This window comes from Varroa jacobsoni, unplaced genomic scaffold, assembly GCF_002532875.2.
Source record: "Varroa jacobsoni isolate VJ856 unplaced genomic scaffold, vjacob_1.0 scaffold_1248, whole genome shotgun sequence".
Classification (NCBI taxonomy): domain Eukaryota; kingdom Metazoa; phylum Arthropoda; class Arachnida; order Mesostigmata; family Varroidae; genus Varroa; species Varroa jacobsoni.
The window spans coordinates 96,870-117,657 of NW_019214150.1; the positions used below are offsets into that span (position 1 = coordinate 96,870).

Consider the following 20,788-nt stretch of genomic DNA (forward strand, 5'->3'; position numbering starts at 1 on the left):
TAGGAAAATCTAAGCTCCATTATGATGAAGGAGAATAAAATTGTGGATATTTTATTAAGTTTAGCACTAAAGCAGTATTTTTTTCATTACCTAAAAGATCACTACCTCAATTCTGGTTTTAGACGTTGGAGGAGTTCCAGAATTCAGCCGACAACCTTCAGGTCGAGAAATCTATGCTTATCAACCAACTCAATGACAAATTAGTCGATGAAAAATCGAAACGAAACTTTAAAAAACTTATGGATATATGGGAGTACGAGAAACTTGCTTTGTATAATGAATTCACGGAGAAAGTTGCCCTGAACCAAAAACAGGTGGGTTGTATGTTAATGTCAAACAATACGGTATTATCCTTTAGTGGCTTAGGTATATTTTCCGAGGTATTCGTATATACCATCATTAATACTCCGTTAAATATTTCCATAAATGCTTCTGCAATTTGTAACATTTAACAAAATCAATCCAAGTAGTCAACCCTAACGCTAATCATCGGACACCGTTATTGAAGCATTGCTCAAAGTGTTCGTAATATAATCTAATTTTATCACATGCTAACAAATCGAAAAGTTTATTACATTATTCTTTATCTCTTTATCATACTTTACAATCTTATATGATAGACTTATACATGCATTTCTTTTTAGATAAGTTTCCTTTTTTGTCTTATCACATCGTGAATTATGGCACCTTTATAATGCACCGTGCGGTATACGTTATTTATGCAGTTTATTTCGGGTAAGTGAACTTCAATGTAACGCAAAAAGAACTTTACTTATTCAGTCAAATTGGAAATTGCAGACAAGTGAAGCCGTTGAACAAAAATATCTCGCTCAGATTGAATCCCTTGCAGCTAAATGGGAATGTGAGAAAAATTCTGCTCTTCATGATCAGTTATTAAGATATCTTCATGATCTAAGCGAGCCGATGACAGTTCATGATCACATTGTTGCCATCAGAGCACTTCTCGAGAAAGACCTCCTCGGAAGCAGATTTCTTTTCAGCTGCAAACTGAAGGCCCAATCTGAAACGGAAGTGTTGCGACAGGAGAAAACTGACGGTGGAGCGGATGGTGACTGCGTTCGCGATATTCAATTAGTTGGTGTCACTCAACTATACGAACAGTTATGTGATACGATCGAGAAGTGTCGGCTAAATTTCGAGGACTTGTGCGGCTCACTGATAAAGGAAGTAAATGCGACCAAGGACGCTCTAGTCCTCAAGGACAACAATCGTATTAATCAGCTAGAATGCACTGTCGATGACACAAGGAATCTACTAGTCAAAACGGAAACGCACCTGAACAAACTCACCCAAACCAAGGAATCGCTCGAAGCACAATTAAGTGGTGCAAATAAGGAGTTATCAGAACTACAACAAAAACTAAATCAGGTAACAGAAGACTGTCATTTAGGGGCTTTGATCACTCATCGATCGACCAACGCAGGTACTATCGCGAGCTTAAGCCTTCAAAACGGCTTAAAGAATTGTTTTGATCTCGTGCAGCTAATGTGACTTAAACAGCCAAGCCTCTCGTTGAAATCAACTAGGTGATCTCTGTTTCAAGTTTCGCTAATTACACATTAATACTAAAAAATCGCTAAAACTAAAAAAAATCAATTAGGCTTCTATTCGATGAACCGCATCCTCGGACATAGACATGTATTAATTGACAAAACTAATTTTTCTGTACACTATCGTCTCTTTCTGTTCGACGGAAATGCAAGGTGTCCGAGGCAAATGATCGGTTACTAGATATTATAACGAAAATGAAGAAAATATTGGGTGTTGAGTGCGAAGATAAGATGTTGCCGGCAATCTTGGATGAAATGTTGACTATGTCCGAAGTTTCCGGAGGTTTAAGTTTGGCGGATCTGGCAAAAGCTCTGCGGGACGGTGCCGAGCTAGCGGAAGAAGCAAAAAAAGCCCTCATAATGGTTCGTCAATCATATTTTCTGTACTTCATTCGCGAAAATTATCCATATCAAATCTGTTGACGACACTGTCAAACTCTTTTTACTTGTCGGATTTTTACTTGCAGCGACTTGGCGATTCTCAGATGTCATTTGACATGAGCACTATGAGCGGAGTTTCCGCAGTTTCAATTGCCGAAGACCAGCTAAGCAAGCTTCGTAAGGAATATGACCTCTTGCAACAAAGGTTGCGGCAAGTCGAGGATGAACGTGATCTCCTTGAGAGCACGTCAATAATTTCGGACGTAGAAACAGGCTACGAGGTGAAACTATCTGATTCTTTAATCAAGCTTGTTGGAGAACTGCGTCAGGAAAAAAACAAGAACAAAGAGGTACGGAAATGGCCTAGTTACTCTCCATTATCTGAGATGACTGATTTTCCTTCGGTCATTAACTATCCTTGTTTCCTTAGACTACACGACATTTCGTTTTTTCTTTTCTCTAACGCTGTTAATAGTACTGTTCCACTATTATAAATTGCCTTTTTGGCTTTATCGAAACAATCGCATCAAATATCGAACCTGTCGAAGGGCAAAAGGGAGGCTGTCCTTGACTCGTTTTCACAAAGCAAAGTGAGGGGGAGGGAAAAAGCGAGCTCCTGAGGGCGTCGACCTCAAGACTTCTGGGTTCCGGCTACGGAGGTGAATGATCATGATAATGGTTGTCTTGGTGATCCCTGGGCTGGGCCGTCGTCTGTTGCGGATTTTCTCGCACTCCAATTATAGCGGATAATAGTCTTCTTCGAGCCGAACTCTAAGAAGTGATACTCCGAATTTTAATTATCTGGCAGGAATGAGAACAATGTGCTCACAGCAAAGAACGAAAGCACATCACGCTGTACCACAGTGATAGTATTTGATCAGTCTCATGAATGAATGCTTGCTGGTTGAAAGCCAAAACTGTCTAGTGTGTTGTATATTATCATGTCACTGTTTATAAGAATGAATCTCAGATAAATATATTGAGCGCCAAGGGCTTTCCTGTAGAGGTGTTGTGTATGTATTCGTTACCGTGGATGAGTGCATTTGCGCCCCCTGGATGACAATGTACGCCCGCTACGGAGGTTAAGATTTGTGCAGACCTGAAAGCATGATGAATGCATTAGATAAACTTGTGAACTGTATTTACAGTTGCGACAAAAATTGGACGAGAGCATAACGCAGGGAGCAAATGGAATCCCTCAGGGTCCTTCTAAACGGTAAGTCGCCATAAAATCGTACTGTTGAGTCAATTAGATACGCTATGTATAAAAGTATTTGCATTTTGTGCACAGTTAACCTAATGTTAGAACGCAAGACCATTTGAACAACTGAGCCTTCGCTTGTCGAAATGCCTATAGTTTCCGTGGTAGTGCTGTGACCGGAAATATATCACCCCAACATGCGAAGATATGTCGAAAAAACCCTAATTATATAATGATTTATTATAATAAATAGTTCACTCCGGGTTCCGTTGCATTAATGTAGCACTTTAATGTATAAATGCGTTTAATCGGTGCACCGGCAATTGCAGTACTTAACCGTATCGACTAAAATTGGCAGGTTCACTAGGAAAAATATTGTTTATACCATACAGTTAGCTATATTGCTTAAATTAATCGTCAAGTAAGCTCTAATGGATTCTTGACAGTTTTTCAAAACGTTTGTTCTGGTAAGTGTATGTCAGTGTATGCACAAATGAACAGACGCCAACAATAAAATGCAGATTGTACAATGACAAGTTCATAAACCAAAGTTCAATGTGTGTCTAAATCTGTACTTATGTGCGTATTGCCAAAGGTGATATCCGTGCTCTGTTAATTTTGTTTATCGTCATCTGCGATTGCTTTACCGTCGTCTTCCTATTGTGGGCTTTACCGCTCTGAACCTTGTGCTTAAACGGACTTACTTCTACTAAGTTCTCGCAGCATCATATTTATACACAAATACATACATACGTGAATCATTACAAAAATAATCATTTCACGGTGGTTGGTGAGGTGTCCTCACAGTGTCATGTGCTTTGGCGATGAACAAAGACCAAGGCTGTCATTGCAGCCGCAGGCAGGGACGCCTACACCCTCGGCGTACCGACAAAAGGCTATCCAACAGGAACGATTGAATCTCAAATTGTAAGTGTATAGCTGCGTGTGTCGAAGGCGTCTGTTAAAAACGTGCCGTGACAATGTTTTGATCCGAATGTGCAACTCGAAGGGCATGCTCTACAATCCTCCAACGCCCACTTGATACGATTCCGAATCATATGCTTTTTCTGTCGCGTAATTTGCGGTTACGATCGATCCTTTTTTCACTGGTGAGCACTATAACATTTCCGTCTATTCTGTCTTTGCCATTTGTCAGTGGACTTAGTCTCTACTTCTTCAATGTATGCGAACTAAAGTATCAGGCATCCCGAATGAATAGACAGTATGTTATAATGTACATATGTGTGCCTGAATGATTTGCATGCATGCATGCACATTTCTTTCAGCTGACAAACTAATGTTTTTTTTTTCTTTCATCTCACTTGTCGTTTTTGGTAATTTAACTTTTTAACTTGAATTTCAAATCTTTCCTTAAAGACCGCAAAAAATAAGCAGTGCTTGTTGCCTAGAACCTACATGTCTGCATCCTAGTAATTTACAGCGACGTTGCAATGTATGCAGGTTTACGATATAAACTTCTAGATAAATATATGCATATACAAATTTTACAAAAAATATTTAAAAATGGGACAGTTCCTTGAAATGACACCGTCTGTGAGACCTGGCGTCTTAAAAGATTACATCATATTAATTTTTTCTACGAAACATGTTTAGTTAGTTAGGTATAAGTCAACAAATAATAGAATTCTACGAAACTTTTTACAAATCAACGTTAATAATTGCGCTATATTTTTTATGAGCTGTATGTTATACACCACTTCAAGAGGGCACGTGCTGCCGCATCTAGGTGTGATGATGGTACAGCGGTCTATCTTTGCAGAGTTGCTGACCTGCTCCGAAAAACTCAGTAGAGATGTTGTTTCTACAGTCCACGTTAACGTGTTCTTTTACGCTTGGTTTGAGTATTCAGAGATAGATGCATTGACTCGAAGAAGGCAAAAAGTTTCAGGGAACCTTGAGAAAGCGCTGTCTACGCAGGGACTCTAGTATACGCATCCATGGCTTGGCCAGCTTCCCATAGCTTTTCTCCAGCTGCTCGAGTGAATAGGCAAATCCCAAAGCTGCTCACCGCGCTGTTGTTGCCTTAACTCAATCAAAAACAAAGATAATATTATTTTATATATGTTAGCCACTTACGTTAATTGGTCGTTTCATAGGTCGCGTTTATTTGACAAAAATATAAGGAAATGTTACTTTTCGAATCGTCTGTCTCTTGAAGAATCAGTCGTTTGTGTCATCTCATCTGTTCAGCAAGCTGACTTCACTGTTGCAAAATTATGAATCATTTAAGGTTTCAAATCTCAATGAGTTGTATTCGCAGCAGTAAGTAGCAGAGAACTGCTACCTCAATTACGTCGTTTCAAGTAGAACTTGCATTGCTTGGACATAGAATAACACTACCTTTCTTAGGGAGAGCTTTGAAATGCAACGGAAAAACTTATGTTAGTACACCAATAGTCAATGATAGTACTGACAATTTTCGTTGTCTTCATACGAAATTTCCAGCGCACTTCAGTCCAACGAGCGTCTTCTAAGTATATTGTCAGATGTCGTGAAAACATGTGTTTCATGTGACCAGGACATAATCCGCGCGTTAGAGGCAGTAGGGGTCGTTGAAGTATCTGGCAGTGCCCGAAATATAAGCAAAGATCGAGACCGACAACCTGAAGTTGGTGGAGTAACTCATACACCTATAGAGAAAGCTGTTGAAGAAGAAGAACCGCTATTCAGTCTTGGATCAGCTCTCAATGGTAAGCAGACACCATTAAAACTTTATTAACGATTTCTGATGTTTGTTTCCTCCTTCATTCGCATTTATGGCGTGGACCATTTTCACCTTTAATAAATGAAAACACCGCTTGTTTACTAAAAGCAGTAGCATTTGTATTTCGTTACACCAGCAAATAAACAAAGCCAACCTTCAATTGCAGCCAAAGTCTTGCGAAAAAGCTCACACCTATCAAATACGTGCAATTAAAGTATGATGCAGCGTCTGATACACAGACGTGTATGCGCCTCACGGAAAGTCTTTTCTATTTCTTTACATGAACCATATGGGGCGTTCTAAAGGCGACAAATTAAATATAAGCCTTAATCATAGGCAAGAATGCTTCCAAGATGTTTTTGACAAAGTTTCATCTTTTCTCAGTGCTACCGACGATAAACATGTTAATGCACGCTTTAGTTACCGTTTAATCTGTTGACAGCATCACGGGACGAAGGCATGAATGGACCGTATCCATCAAAAGAGGAACTGAATGACCTCCTTATGGAAGATGCTCTCGAGCTGCCTCTGGTGTCACTTCACGAGGGCGCTGATCCACAGGACGACATGGTGCTGGTGCCTTCCAGACGACTTCGCGCATCTGTTGCGCAGATGGTGGACTTCATTAAAAGCAGCCATTCACAGTGGACGGCCAAGGTAATGAAAATGCGTCAAGTATCATTGTGTTGTGACTTTTAAACCAGCTCAAAACAAGAAAACGATTATCATTTATTCATTATAAATAAAATGAATTAATTGGTAGTTTAATAGCAAAATATAAAACATTTGTCTTTCCTTGGTTTTTCTATAAACAGACGAAAGAATTAGAGGAACGCTTAGCTCGGAACGAAGAGGAACTCAAAGACGAGGAGAGAGTTCGAGAGGATCTTTGTAATCAGCTAGCCCAGGCCAAAGGTATTGTAACTAACACGATATAAGCTTTACTGCGAATTGTTAGCATGTCTAGTCTACTGGGAACTTCAGCTTTCGACAACCCCTTGCCCTTTTTGTCTCTGCTGCCGTTATATCGGCATCCAGTGTATTACGAAGATCTCGCTTTACCGGCCATGTTGTGTATATGTTTGCGCGTCTGATTTTCTTTTGTCCACTTAATCGTTTCTAGCAAAAAATATCTACCCAGAACATATTATGCAGTACGTATTAGCGCTATGAGCTCGGTGGCTATTAATAAAGAAGTTGGGTAAGCGTGCTTTTTAAAATTCAGGAAGCAATCACGATCGGTGCTACAGCGTTGCGCGATTTGACTGTATTATTTAGTGTTTATCTACAAGTAGATATGGAGTGGACTCGTCAAAATGATCAGATACAATGCGGCCTTCCAATCATCTCGTCTGCCATCATTCATAATTAGCATGTATGCACTAAAACATCATATTGACAGAAAAAAATCACGCAAGCTTCAGGGTATATAGGTAACGGATGGGTAACTGGTCTTCCTATAGAGTCCAGCTTAAACATTGTTTATTGGAAATATGGTATCGAACTCTAGTCGCTCTAGTTTTTCGAGTCACACGAATCGGACAGCTAACTCATAGCTTGTAAGTTTGTCCAACTATAAATTAAGTCACTAACAAAGTAACATGTCAGTAAAGCATTGGCAATAGAGCCAACTGTTGTAAAAACCACACTGTGTTAGCCTTTGTCTACCAGAAATGCGCTAATATACGATATGTGTCGGATATCTCTGTTAATGTCGCGGAGTCGACTGTGACATCGAAATTTGACGATTGTAATAGACTAAGCATGTTTCTGAGGTACTGCGGACCCCCAATACTGATGGACGTATCGATGGCCATTACTGGTAGACAAAAATTCGTAACACCTTACGACGCTGCGAGTATAATTAAACATATCGCCATACACTCACAGGATTAACAATGGAAACAGCACCAGTTCTAATTAACTCTATAGCTGAATTTTCTCTTTATGTAAAAAGTGTTACACTAGCTCCCCAATGAAACTCGCCATTACATCTCGTGCCACCGATGGTTGGACAGCCGCTCTCAGCCTTCAACGAACAGTGTATGACCACAATGTTAAGCCTGCGTTGTCACATCTATGTGTATAATCGGTGTTCTGGTATTGCCTATACTGACGCTTTGTGACAATTCTCTAACCTTGATTTGTCGGAAACATCATCGACAAAAAGATCATCCCCAGTGGCCATCAACCTTGTCTGAAGTGATTGGAAAGCACTTGTTCTTTGCTCTTTCGTCTTAGAGATATTTTCTACGTTCCTTGCTTTTTGTTTCTGGCTTTTTGCTTGTCATCGCGTATTAATGGATGCATTGCGTACATAGGTTGACTGATCAAATTCGTGCTAGAAAGAACAAGAAAAGCATTCGTCGACGCTACACCGGTATGGATTATAATGGCCCTCACTTAACTCTGAACAAATCTGCTTGGGTGCCAATTACCAACTTATGCCCAAATAAAAGCGCCTGTACTAGACAAATTGAGTTCATCGCTACGGCCTGCCCAAGCTCAAATTCGCTTCGAACTGCAGATGACCTTTATTCGATAAAAAAAAGCACACATGATTAAGACACTTGTCGAAGATGTGTTATTCATTTAACAAGCCATGCAGAGTTTATTTCTGCAGTCCCTTCTCGTCTGCACTGGTGCCCCTCTGTTAATACTACTTGTTTGTCAGTCAAAACACTTTTTATCTCAGCAGGGCATCTCATATCACAGAGCTTAGAGTAATGATATAGTCTTTTACAACCGGAAATAACATTGTGGAAAACATCTCGGTCGTAGAATGTCTGGCTTCTTTCATATTCTACTTTGTCAGTGTAGGCTCGTTTAGTTGCCTCTTACTGGTGTCAACAGAAGAGGCGCCACTTTGTCACAGATGCTCGAAGTACTACATATCAATTTCGATGTGGCCACGGGTAAACGATATCCTAAATGCAGGTCGTTATACTTTGCTTTGAGCGACCGCTTTCTAAAATTCGTGTCTGCTTTCTGTCACCAACTTCTACGAGATCGTTGACTCATCACGGTCCGTCTTTGGCTTCCTGTCTCGCGTGTTTACGTCCTCTGTGTTGACCATGCTGATCCTTGGTCAACTGTGTAGTTATCCACATTATGAGGCTGAAGGTAAAAGAGCTCCGCGTAAACTCTGGCGTGTCGCAGGTTATCAGAACCAGTTTTTAGCTTCAAACTTTTTTTAGAAAAGAATACCGTAGAGGACTATCAACTAAAACAATGATCAAGCCGATCTCATGCTTCATCATATTGAACACTGAAGAAGAGAAACCTCGTTGTTTACCTTTTCTGTACTTAATGACAAGCCTCTTCGTACTTCGGGAAATTTTATTATAACACCTTGGTCTGTGCATCCTAACGTAATCTCCTAGTCCCTTCTGTTTGTTTTAACAATTCCACAGAGCAAACAAGTTGTTTATTGTATGGACACAATTAAACTCAGCTGGATTGGCGCCCGTGTATCTCTTTAACTGAGCGTATTTCAATTTTATCTTCGTTCGCATAGGCATAGTAGAAAAACATCAGAATAAAAAACAAAAATGAGTTCTGTTAAGTAACATTAACGTAAAACAGCGTAACGGTTCCATATTTTCGCTATCGCAAGTACAGCCTGGGCAATATAGCCGTCTGCAACTAATACCGGGCTTCATCTAGCCACGCACTGTTGTGGTTCTATGAGGCAGTGTTAGCAGCATCAGTTGCTGGACTACAATAGGGAGGAGCCAATGGGGAGAACCGAGCGAGGGTAATCGAGAGTACCGATAGTACGAACGGACTCTACGCCAGCGAAAGCGCGTATCGTAGTGAAACTAATGGCATAGCCAGTTGGTTCTCCACCTTACAACCTGCAGAGAATAGAAATAGTCAGCACCGTTTCCTCAAGTGTTCTCGCCTTGTCTGTCTATCTCAATTAAATGTAAGTGCTGCAGACGACTCGACGGGCCATTTAAGCTAACGTAACGTGAACATAAAGCGTATCCGCGGAGTTCGAGCGACTTGTGTGATCTATGGTCTACTAAATAGGGTGACGCAACAAACAGTAAATCAGAAATAGAAGCGTAAAGAAAGAAGACTGGAATCTCGTTTGATTTTTCGTGACGTATATTGGATATTTTGTTCCGCGTTGTTATCGGTTTGCAGTTCTTGCCTTTATGGATTATGTGAGTTTGTCGGCTAAGGCTTATAGTGGTTATATCGGATAATGTCCAATACCACTACTTACATCCGGTCCACTATGCTATTCAAATTCGCTTATTGTGAGACGAGGATTTCTTACTGTTCATGATGTTAAGGTAGGCGTCAACGCTGCTTTTAGCAGCAGGGGACGGATAATGACACTTCACAGGCGTATTTACGTGTGTATGTATGTCTGTGTGTATCGGTTTTCGACACTCCGAACAACTCATCGTGCTCGCTGAGTGCAGGGATGGGCATCGCAAAGATTATGACAAGCAGTAAGAAGCGTTTCGAACACCTTATAATGCTATTTTGTGAGATCTCGAATTCGAAAGATCGATTTGAGCTAGTCTTGAAGATACCCCGTAGAATACGCGAATTAATGGAGGGACGATTCCATACCGATCATAGCTTCGCAAGTGTGTAACCCGATGGATAAAGCGAAATTACACTTACAGCAAGGAAACCTGAGGAACGACGGTTCTTACTGGTTAGTTATTATGATTTTACGTACGTAACTGTTACAAAAGTTTCTATAATGTTAATGCTAACTTATGATGTGGACATGCAGTTTAACTCAAATTGAGCTTAACTTTCCCATTGTTTATTATTGTGTTAGGTCGGAAAGTTACGATATATCTTATTTTCGCTATTTCTTTGCCGATGTCCGCTAAGCGATAAATAAGATCTGAATATTTATCACTCATTATCGGCGACGGTTAGTTAAGTAAACTCTACGGAAAGCACGTGTTGGCACTAAATGGTGTTGAGGTTGATAGGACGCAATATTCCCAACTGTGATATCCCCCATTTCAGCCCTAGGAGACAGTTACCCATTCCTGCAGCTTTGCCAAATTCATAGAAAAAGTTTGCAGTATTGTTACACCTGATCAGCATTAATGGCATCACACTCGTTGTATGCTATTGAATTGATTGCAACCATACCGAGAGGCTGTAAGCCCATGACGACGATACCGAACTCAACAAATACGTTTTAATAGATTTAGTTTTTAGTTAACTCGAGGAGTGACTGAAGCAGTTACTTATAGGATCATACATTTTCTTGCCGGTAACCAATTGTGTCTACAAGAGACTGATAATCTAGGTAGCCTAGGCTGCATAGAGATACTGTTAAAAGCTACGATATGCTAAAAGCGAAATACACAAAAAGTGAGCATACCCAAAACCCTACGTTCGTCTACTTGTTATGAAGGCCGCTGGGAAAAATGAGCCAATACAGATGATCAGATGGGAAGAAAACTAAACCAATAGAGACTAGTATACCCGTTGTAACTACTCTTGCTAGCTATATGTGCTTTCTATTGGTTTGATCTTTTTCATTTTTGAGTAACAGCTTTCACTGGAGCTAGTGAATGACAACGGTTCGACGAACCAATGGTATTTGGCGGCAATTTAGATACAGATTGCTCATTACTAAAATGTTTATGCTCCATTTTTAGTAAATGCGTATGTTCTTTTAGGGTTAGATTCTAAAATATGGAGCATAGCATTGGCGGGAATTCGGACACGGTCATGATTAATTCAAATCATTGTATTTAATCTTTGAGTCAATGTGTGATCGGACACATGTTTAAGAAGACGTTAATTGTTATTATTGTTCCAATTTTTAGCGAGTTACGGGTTTATTTTATTGGTTGAATAGAAAAATCTGTTCAGCCTTGTGAATAGAAAGTATGATATAGATACCTTATTCTGTTGATTATAGATATTCTCTACTCACTGTATTGCGTGGTCTTAATTAAAAATCTTACTGTTGCATAATGAACACTCTCAGGCTAAACTATTCTCCAATGGTTTTCTGTAACATACAGTTCGGATATTTACAATGTTACCTCTGTTATCGATGTTATGCGCGCAGAAAAAGTCATCATCGGTGAAGAGACACGCGATCGGTTAACGACTGAACTCTTGGAGCTCAGTGGACAAAGACACCACATTGAGCACGCGTTTAAAGAAAGCGAAGTTGCCAGACTTCGGCTAGAGGAGCAGCTTGAAGAGGCAAAGCACATGGGATTGGTCGAGCAAAAACAGCGAAAAATTTTGGAAGCAGCGGCTGCTGCAGCGTCTGCACCGATAGGGATACAGTCAGGTCGAGACAGCAGTGACAATAACGCCAAGGAGTCGATTGACGTCGCGCTTAACCGTACGTAAATCAAGTCAACTCTTTGAAACGGAATTAGATACGTTTGTTTTTAGTTTAAAGCAGTTAACGGGAAACATTTTAGTAGCGTTCGCTGATTAGGTTTTACATATTAGGGATTTGAAGTACTATTTTATGATTAGATAAAGTTTAAGCTTTGGAATCAAGCTGAAACTAACTCATGGAGTAAGACATTGCTGGCGCTTATTGTCCTTTATTTATGCGGTTGAATTCGGAAAGTATATATGACAGCTAAAGCTGCCATATAGATATACTATCTGAGGTGAAAAACGCTTCTATAATAGAATAGTTCGGTTCCGAGGTCACTGTAACATCCGTTGAAGTCAGAAGTTCTATAAAAGAAGATTCTTAAAATTTTTTTTAACTGTCCTCAAGCATTTATGCTATATTATTACAAAATTATTGGTTAGTATTATTGTGTATTAGGACAATGAAAGAACATCAATCTATGATCCTGATTTGAACTAATTATTATTCCGTCTATCATACTATTAGATGCACTAAAAACAAAGTAGGGTGTATAGGAATTTTTCTAGTCTTAGTGTATATTTTTTCGACGATTTGCTGCAGTTCCGGTTCGTTATTTACGCAGTTTATGCTTTTTGACTGGGACCATCAAACGACACTGTTTCATCGCTACGACCATGTTTTGTGCTATTGATGTTCGTTATATTCGGACACGTTTGCAGACTTAAATGATGAGTTCCACTGCCAGCATGACAAGGGTTTATCTTCAAAAACGAAATCATTAATAAATTCGATATTATAGTAGAGAGGCTATTGTTGGCTGAATTGAAGATTTCAACAATGAATATGTAAAACAAACGTTCAAATATGCAAGTGTATCTATTCGATTTTGCCTACGCCATCACTGCCTACTGACGGATTGCTTTCAACGTACCTGTCATAACCAAATTGGTAAAGAATAGGGGGCACATGCCAATGCGTATTTATTCAGATGGTGAAATACATGTGTGTTTTTGGGCTATTTTTGTTAAACGATCGCCGAGGGTCTGTTTATTTCGACACCCAATGCCTAAAATGTGGAACAAGCCATCTTTCTGTTGCAATTCGAAGCCAGTTTTACGAAGCTGTTGTGTCGTGTTCAATCTAGAATAGCTATCTAAAATTTGATTTCGCTCTATGTCCTGCCCCTGACATTGAATCAGGCGGCTGCGGCACGAAGGCAAGCACCTGTGAGGATGGAGCAGCTGAAGGCAACTGTGGTGATGGTGCCTGTGGTGACGGTGTAAAAAGATTCTCAGGTAAACAACCGGATCGTGATGCCATCAACAACGAGATTGACCTGTCTCTGTGTTCGCACAACAACAACACGAAATTAAGTCCGACAGTGTTATGTAACGAAAGTCGTTATACCTGTCAGATGCGCGCAAACAGTGGAGCATGCCTTTTTAACAACTTGCTTTTAGCTTGTTGACTCATTGCAGACATCGATATTTCTTGGCCATGGGGGAGCACATCACGAAATGTGTAAATCATGGCCATAAATGATTGACGTTCCTATGTAGAAAATGCATTGTCTCTATAGATGTACTGTATCACAGACATGGCCATATGTATGTCCGTCCAAAATTGTATCGTACTAATTTGTGACCTTCATTGACAACTTCTCAAGTAACTGAGGTTTGCTTGGCTGCTTGCTTCAGTTCTAAAGGCAATTGTTTATGTCATTCAGAGCCAACAAACGATGTACTTCACCTTTATTTTTCAAATTTACACGAGGCGACCGATATGTTCAGCTTGTTCGGTCTCTTAGTTCCATAATCGATGCGAAAGATCGATTGTTTGGATCTGTTTAATGGAACTAAAGTTATAAATTCGAGTGATAACTAAAAGCTAGCTTGAATCGCCGATCCTATGACAACCTTGAAAATCTGACATTCTGCCTGACTGCTAATTCTTTTTACCTCCCGGACGCTATCAATTTCCTGTTCATAGGAGTATCTCTTTATTTTCGGCATGTAGTTGATGTCAATACTTCCGAGTCACGTTGGATCTACCTGAAACGATCCTACCTATTAGTTGTTTCGTTATATGTCAAAGCAAGCACCACTCTTCATCTGTTTCATGTACTCTCTTTATGGTAAAAAAAAAAGAAAATAGCGCACATACAGAAGCAACTGTAACAATTACTTTTTCTGTATGAATTCTACAACTATCTGAAAATACTATCTTATTATCTTCTTTACTGTTGCAGTCCCTTTTGTTGTCAAAAGTTAAGTATAATTAGTTGTATTCGCTTCCGCTAATATAAACCCAGCTTTACATGTTTACTATCCAGCCGTTATTTAGTGGCTCACTCTAATCTGCTTGTATCTGCTTTTGTTTTTATTATACCTCCTCGATTCTGTTCTATGATGATAATTATAGGATTGACGGAGGAAAACTGTCGACTTGAGCGCGAAAATTTAAGTTTAACACGCAGCTGCGAACGCCAAATCTCACTGAGAAACGAGCGCATTTCGGTACTTGAGCAAAAGCTTGAAGAATTGGCACATGAACGAGATCAGGTTAATATAAACCATGCATTTGTCAATCCATGTGTCATAATTACCGAAAGACGTCAACTCAATGTGTATTATTGAAAATGTGAAGTTTCTTATGAACATTTGTATGTACGATTTGGAAAATTCACTTCGACATAGCATGTGATCACATTCCGACACACTGGTTTCTTCCATACCAGTGTAAAATACGCTTACGTACGCGTCGTCTATAAAATTAAAGTTCCACAAGGTTTATCATAAATCGCAGAACTAACCTCCAAAGATCGTATCCATTTATTTGTCTTCGGAACTGTTACTTTGTGAATTATTTGCAATAACCGGTTTCGCGTTTTAGGCCGTAGAAGAAGCTCAGGCTGTAATTCGTGAACGAGACGAACAACTAGAAGCAATGGAACGGCAGCTGCAACAGAATAAGAAGTTCTTCAGTGAAGTATCACAGGAGAAGGATGCCGAATGCGAAGCTCTTGAGAGGGAGATTCGGAACCTACAAGATACACTTTCTAGGCAAGAAGACTAGATTTAGGTAGCACAGCAGGATGTTACGAGCTTTAATTATTTCTGCGTATGCGAAGGTTTCATTGTGATTTGTGGTTAATAGTCTAAAATGTTCGCCTTCTAATGATTCAGTGCGGAGATCGAATTCCTTTCACGTTTGCATAGTAATATACAGTTTTTGTTCCATTATATGCTTGATATGATATTAGCAAATCAAAGTGTGCTAGTTTTACCGAATTGAGATAATCGCAGTGTTGAGACGCCTTCACAACGTTATGCTATTGCTTCTGTCTTGCAGAGAACGCAGTCGCCGTTCCACGGCCCTCGATGAAGACCGTCAGGTTCAGTTGGATTCCCTGGAAACGGAACTCCGCGAAAAAAGCACAGCCATGGAGGCAATGGCGCGGCGTCGCAGTGAACTTGAAATTGAGCTCAAATGTGCTCGAGAAAAGATTGACGACCTCACCGAGGTGATCAACCGACTCGAGCAGGACCTTACAGCGCGCAAGATTGCACGACAACTAGGAGAGCAGTTCCCTGAGCCGCGATCGCTTTCGCCGGCTTCCGAATCGCAGGTTTCAGAGCAAAATCAACACCAGCTATCAACCAGTGAAATGTCCACTAATCACCAGGACATGGAAACGTCCTTCCGGGTGCTAAAGGAACAGCTCCGTGCAAAAGAAGGGGCAGCAAGACAAGTGGAAAAACAGCAAACTCTCTTGCATGAGGTGTCATCGAGGCTGCGTATGATGGCAGAGCGAATGCATTCGCTAATTGCGCCATTACAAACGGGCACTTCCGATGGTGGGGTGTTAGCGTTAAAGGAACCAGAAGAGGACCTACTTAGTCCCAGTTCAAGTGTCCACTTGGCCCAAGTACAAACATTTGAAAACAGCCTTGAGAAACTACTACAGCTTGTTGAGACACTGAGAAAAACAGAAATCAAGTTGAGGCAGAAGGTTGCACAACTTGAAGGCGAGTTTAAGGTAAGACGTTTTTGTTTCATAAAACAAAGCTGCTTCAATGAAGCTCTGTCCGTAAACACGAGTCCCCCTTTTGAACACCATCAGAATGAATGTATATAAAGTAATATTTCCGTATTTGCCTCCTTTTTTTAGGAGCAAGAAAATGAGATTTCCGAATACCAATTGAAGAATGCTGAACTGCTGAATAAACTAGAGGCGCGCCAGGTCGATATGACTCAACCATCAATTTTCGCGAGCGACCTTCAGAGGCAGGTTATCACTGCCGAAAAAAAAGCTGAGGGTCTTGAAAATGAATTGAAAATCGCCGAGGACGAAGTGCGTACTCTGAAAGATACCAAGAACTTTCTGGAGGAACGAATGGATGTTCTTGTACGAGAAACGCAAACGTTACGAAAGAAGCTTGCTGTGTATGAGGACTGTATCTCATTCGGCGCTGGTCAAGATGAGCTTGACCTGAGCAGTTCGTCCAGTCGTTCGTCACCGCGTCGGATGCCTTTAACACAAAAAAACCAAGCGGAACATCAGCAACAAGGTATACTAATGGTCCAACCTAGTCCAAAAGGGTCGGTAGGATCATTATGTCGACAATGCACCTGGATGAAGGAGCTACTGGAAAAGCAAGATCTCGAATTACGTCGTCTGCGAATTGACGCATTTGAGAAGAGTGTTGCCGAGCGAGATAGTAAACGTGATTGTGCTAGTGTATGCTCATCGTCAGAGATGAGTTCCTCGCCGGATGGTTATGGTTCGCACCAGTCGGTACAGCTGCAAACGAGTTTCCGCGACGCCAGCCTCAATCGTGAGCTTCAAGAGGAAATTCTCACTCTTCGTAGTGAGAAAAGTCTTCTCGAGCACCGTAAGGGTGTACACGAGGCCAAGTGTTCCACACTGCAATCCGAAGTAAACAAGTTGAATACTCTCGTCGAACAGCTCCGCAATGAAATGGTAAGCAACAGTGATAATTAACGAGTTTTCAGTCTGCCAACTTATTTTCATGCCTGCATAAAAAATATAATTGAACTAAGTGTTTTTCATCATGATAGAATTGAAAATCTACCGTATGAGGTAGATGTCAACTGATGTATCTTTTTGACAAACCAACAACCACAAAGGCTGCCTTGATTCGCGCGTGCTAAAGCAGCACGATCGCTTACATACTAACTAATCACTAACTAATGTTTTTCTCGAGCTTTGATAGAAAACAATGGTGCCTCTCATTGAACATGGTCATCAGATTCGTCAGCTCGAGGAAAGTTTGAACAAAGAAAAAATGGACGCCGTTGGAGAACTTGAGATTCAGTGGCAAGACCGGGTCGAGCAGGAACGAAAGATGCATATTCGGGTTCTGCAGGAAAAAGACTGCTTGTTGCGAGACCATCAGGAAGCGCTGTCGTCACAAAAAATTGAGAAAGAGTTTCTTAGTGAACAGCTGCGGCTCAAAGCCAAAGAGCTGCGCGATGTGCAGTCTACGCTGGCAGCTAAAGAGCAGATGCTTACCAAAGTCACTAAGGAATCTCAAAAGCTACGTAAAGAAATCGAAAAGCATAAGGAACAAACGGAGCAGGTAGTCAAGGAGACCGGTCTTAAAATTAAAGAACAGATGGATCGTAAAATAAACGAGCTCGTTAGCAAGCTGCAGGAGTCTCGTAAAAACATGAAAGATGCCGAGGATAGAATTGAGGCCAACGAAAAGGTGTTACGTCTGTGTAGTGTAGCACTGCAAAGGCGCGTAGATGCTGACATATTGGCAGGCCTTGCTGATGCGTTTCCTCAATGCGGTTCCCTACAATGGCTTGAAGGTTGCGAGAAGTGTCCAGCACTTCAAACTGCATTAGACGAAGCTCGCTCCGAGATAGAAAGCTTGCGCAACCTCGTTCGTGCAGGCCAGAGTAACGCTATTGCTGAAGAGGAGCTCGTAGCTCTTCTTCATAAGCTCTATTGGGTGTTTCGGCGATCTGAAAGTCGCCGCCTGCAGTTACTTGTTCAAAAATCTTATCTTCAAAATTGTGCGTTAAGGCAGTTAGAATTTCCTGCTCGGAAACGGACGCTCAAAACAGCCGCAATCGTCATTATGGCAGTTTACAGGTAGGCAATAATACTGCAAAAGTCATATCGCATCACTACGAGAAAATTACCTCCTCCGGTAATTTGTTCTTTTGCCTAGCTAGCGTAAATATAACTCTAGTGAATGCATCTAGTTAGTGGTATAATATTCCATTAGTTCATGGACATGTTGACCAACTTGTATTTATTTTTTTTGTCTCTTTTCCAGAATGAAGCACCGCCGGCTAAGATGGACAATGGCTGCTGTAGCATCCCCTGATAAAGCAGCTGTCATAGCTAAAATATCGCCCTACATTCAGTCAGTGCCTCGTCCTAAAGATCTCCAGCGTGCCCTGCAGCCTGCAACTAATTCTAATGCTGCAAATGGTAAATAAACGCGGTTCTTTCAAATGTATTTCAACAGCTGTTCTACACACTTAAATGAATAATTAAACCTTATATTTACTTCTTCGCACGTCTGTTAGCCTTCACAGATATTACTATCCTTCAATTTTTTTGTCCTACAAATATTTCATGCTAGATCTCTATGTAATCCTTGCTTCAGTCGCTAGGAAGCTGTATTCCTATTTCTACGCCAAGGTCCGACGTATGCTGAACTCGTACTTGCATGCTTGTGTGCCATATCTCGTGGATGAGACAACGTACCGTGTTATATTTGTTTTCCTCTTTCTTTTCGTGTTTACGTCATTTTCTTATCTAGGCTCTAGTCGGTACCCAAACCACGTTTCAAAATTCCCCCAAGTCGAGGGAGTGTCTATCCCGCTTGAACAGCGTCCCTGGCCTATCGTACCTGGAAAATCGACCACGGTTTTATCGCCGGGACGCCAAAGGGGCCACAGAGACGAGGACGGCTTGCAGATACGTCAACGGAAAATGTATGTTTTGGTAGTACAAGCATGAAATCTTTTTCGTTTGTTCGCATTTCTATCTGTAATTGCACTGAAAGGAAGCATGCTACCTATCCCCGAAAGCAGCTTTCACTGTAGAAACTGATGTGTCGAAATGCTTGTGGAATTGTAGAAGCGACTTTAAAGTCTTGAATGATGATTAATTAAACCACAAATTGTACAATAAAGCGCAAGATATTTATGCTCCTATTCAAGTAGTCTAGACAGAGCGACCATGATTTGTTGTTAAATTTTATCGTGTTAAGCAATTTAGAGTACCCCTCTGACTAGGAGAATCCTTAGAGTTCAGTGTTTCGAATAATGATCATGTGGCCAGACACGTGTTTTAATAACTAGCACTAACGTCCACAAAACTTCGCCGTCCTAATAACTCGTTTTTCTTATTTCAGAACTTAACATCCGTCTGCTCGAGCAAATTTCTAACTTTTAGGATTTGTAGTACAAAGAATTACCTCAAAGGAAAATATTTGTAAACAGAAATTGTAAATATTGTGTTCATATGTATAGGGTTTGTATAACTGTTTCTTCAGAATATAATGCAACACGCTGACAGATGTTTTAAATACAAAAATAAACATTTTGTGAAATATAAGAAATGATCTAACTTGTTTTGTATATAATATGTATAGTTATAAATGCGATGTATTCTACACTATTTTGCCCCCAATAGATAGAAAGCGACCGGTCAGAGAATTCAAAAAACAGGTTTTACTCGGATGGAGTGTGCGGAAAAGAGAATGAATTAACATCATGTAATTAGATAACCAGCTCATTTGCACTGCAATTTATGATATAATTTTGTATGTGAAGACTTATTACATGTATCGAGGTAATCTTGCGAATCTATATGCCTTGGTTGTGCCGCGCCTGTTTTTCGAAGTATACGTAATTCGAAGCAACTAGCTTCATTTATTTATTATTTATTATTAAGCAGTGGAATAATTTCACTTCATGGAAGAGTAGTTGACGGAACATTACCTATTATTAATAATCTCTTGGCACGTGGTTCTTGTGTTATTCTCGGTTGCGGGCTGACTGAGTGAAAAATAGTTTTTGAGCAAGTCGACAATATCACTTACGGAAACTTAACGAAGTATCTGAGCGAACACGAATTATAGGAAACTAATGCATTCTGAGGATACAGATACGCTCGAACATAGGTATACAGTAGTATGTAACTGTGGCAATCTGGAAAAAAATTTTAAAAGCCTGCGTAAACTGAAAAACCACTATATCTATATAGGGTACATTTATCGAAAATATGAGAAACACCAAGCTTTTTCGTGGATCATACCTTTGTGCATCCTCTGCCCTAATCGTTCTATTCTGCGAGGTGTCGGTCACAAACTTACCTTTTTCCACTTGCTTTGGACCGCTAGGAGAAGCTCCTAGATGTTGAAGCATATCAACCTCAATATGTTGGACTTCATTCAAATATATATAGCAAACATTTAATACATTGGGAAATTACCTATAATGATGGAACTAATGTGCGAGGAGCCGCGCAATTACGGAAAGATTATTGCACTATATTTCAAATATAGAATCTATTAAAATTA

At 40.3% G+C, this 20,788-nt stretch overlaps 1 protein-coding gene across 8 annotated transcripts in view; it reads left to right on the forward strand.

Moving 5' to 3' along the window:
* LOC111268013 (uncharacterized) overlaps positions 1-19,828 on the forward strand; it is a 37,128-nt gene extending 17,300 nt beyond the window's left edge. For 4 of the 8 annotated variants that reach the window (XM_022846677.2, XM_022846676.2, XM_022846673.2 and 1 more), the window contains 19 exons: positions 123-314; positions 799-1,389; positions 1,725-1,934; positions 2,039-2,302; positions 3,101-3,168; positions 3,961-4,080; positions 5,620-5,864; positions 6,321-6,535; positions 6,694-6,793; positions 11,946-12,230; positions 13,418-13,513; positions 14,640-14,779; positions 15,111-15,280; positions 15,570-16,257; positions 16,390-17,202; positions 17,456-18,342; positions 18,530-18,687; positions 19,022-19,196; positions 19,619-19,828. In XM_022846677.2, coding sequence (XP_022702412.1) covers positions 123-314; positions 799-1,389; positions 1,725-1,934; positions 2,039-2,302; positions 3,101-3,168; positions 3,961-4,080; positions 5,620-5,864; positions 6,321-6,535; positions 6,694-6,793; positions 11,946-12,230; positions 13,418-13,513; positions 14,640-14,779; positions 15,111-15,280; positions 15,570-16,257; positions 16,390-17,202; positions 17,456-18,342; positions 18,530-18,687; positions 19,022-19,196; positions 19,619-19,625 — 5,424 coding nt within the window. In that variant the 3' untranslated portion in view covers positions 19,626-19,828. Of the gene's footprint in view, positions 1-122; positions 315-798; positions 1,390-1,724; positions 1,935-2,038; positions 2,303-3,100; positions 3,169-3,960; positions 4,081-5,619; positions 5,865-6,320; positions 6,536-6,693; positions 6,794-11,945; positions 12,231-13,417; positions 13,514-14,639; positions 14,780-15,110; positions 15,281-15,569; positions 16,258-16,389; positions 17,203-17,446; positions 18,343-18,529; positions 18,688-19,021; positions 19,197-19,618 lie in introns of those variants that run through there. The other 4 variants (XM_022846681.2, XM_022846679.2, XM_022846680.2 and 1 more) reach the window with 4 other exon arrangements.
* Positions 19,829-20,788: the final 960 nt, after the last annotated feature.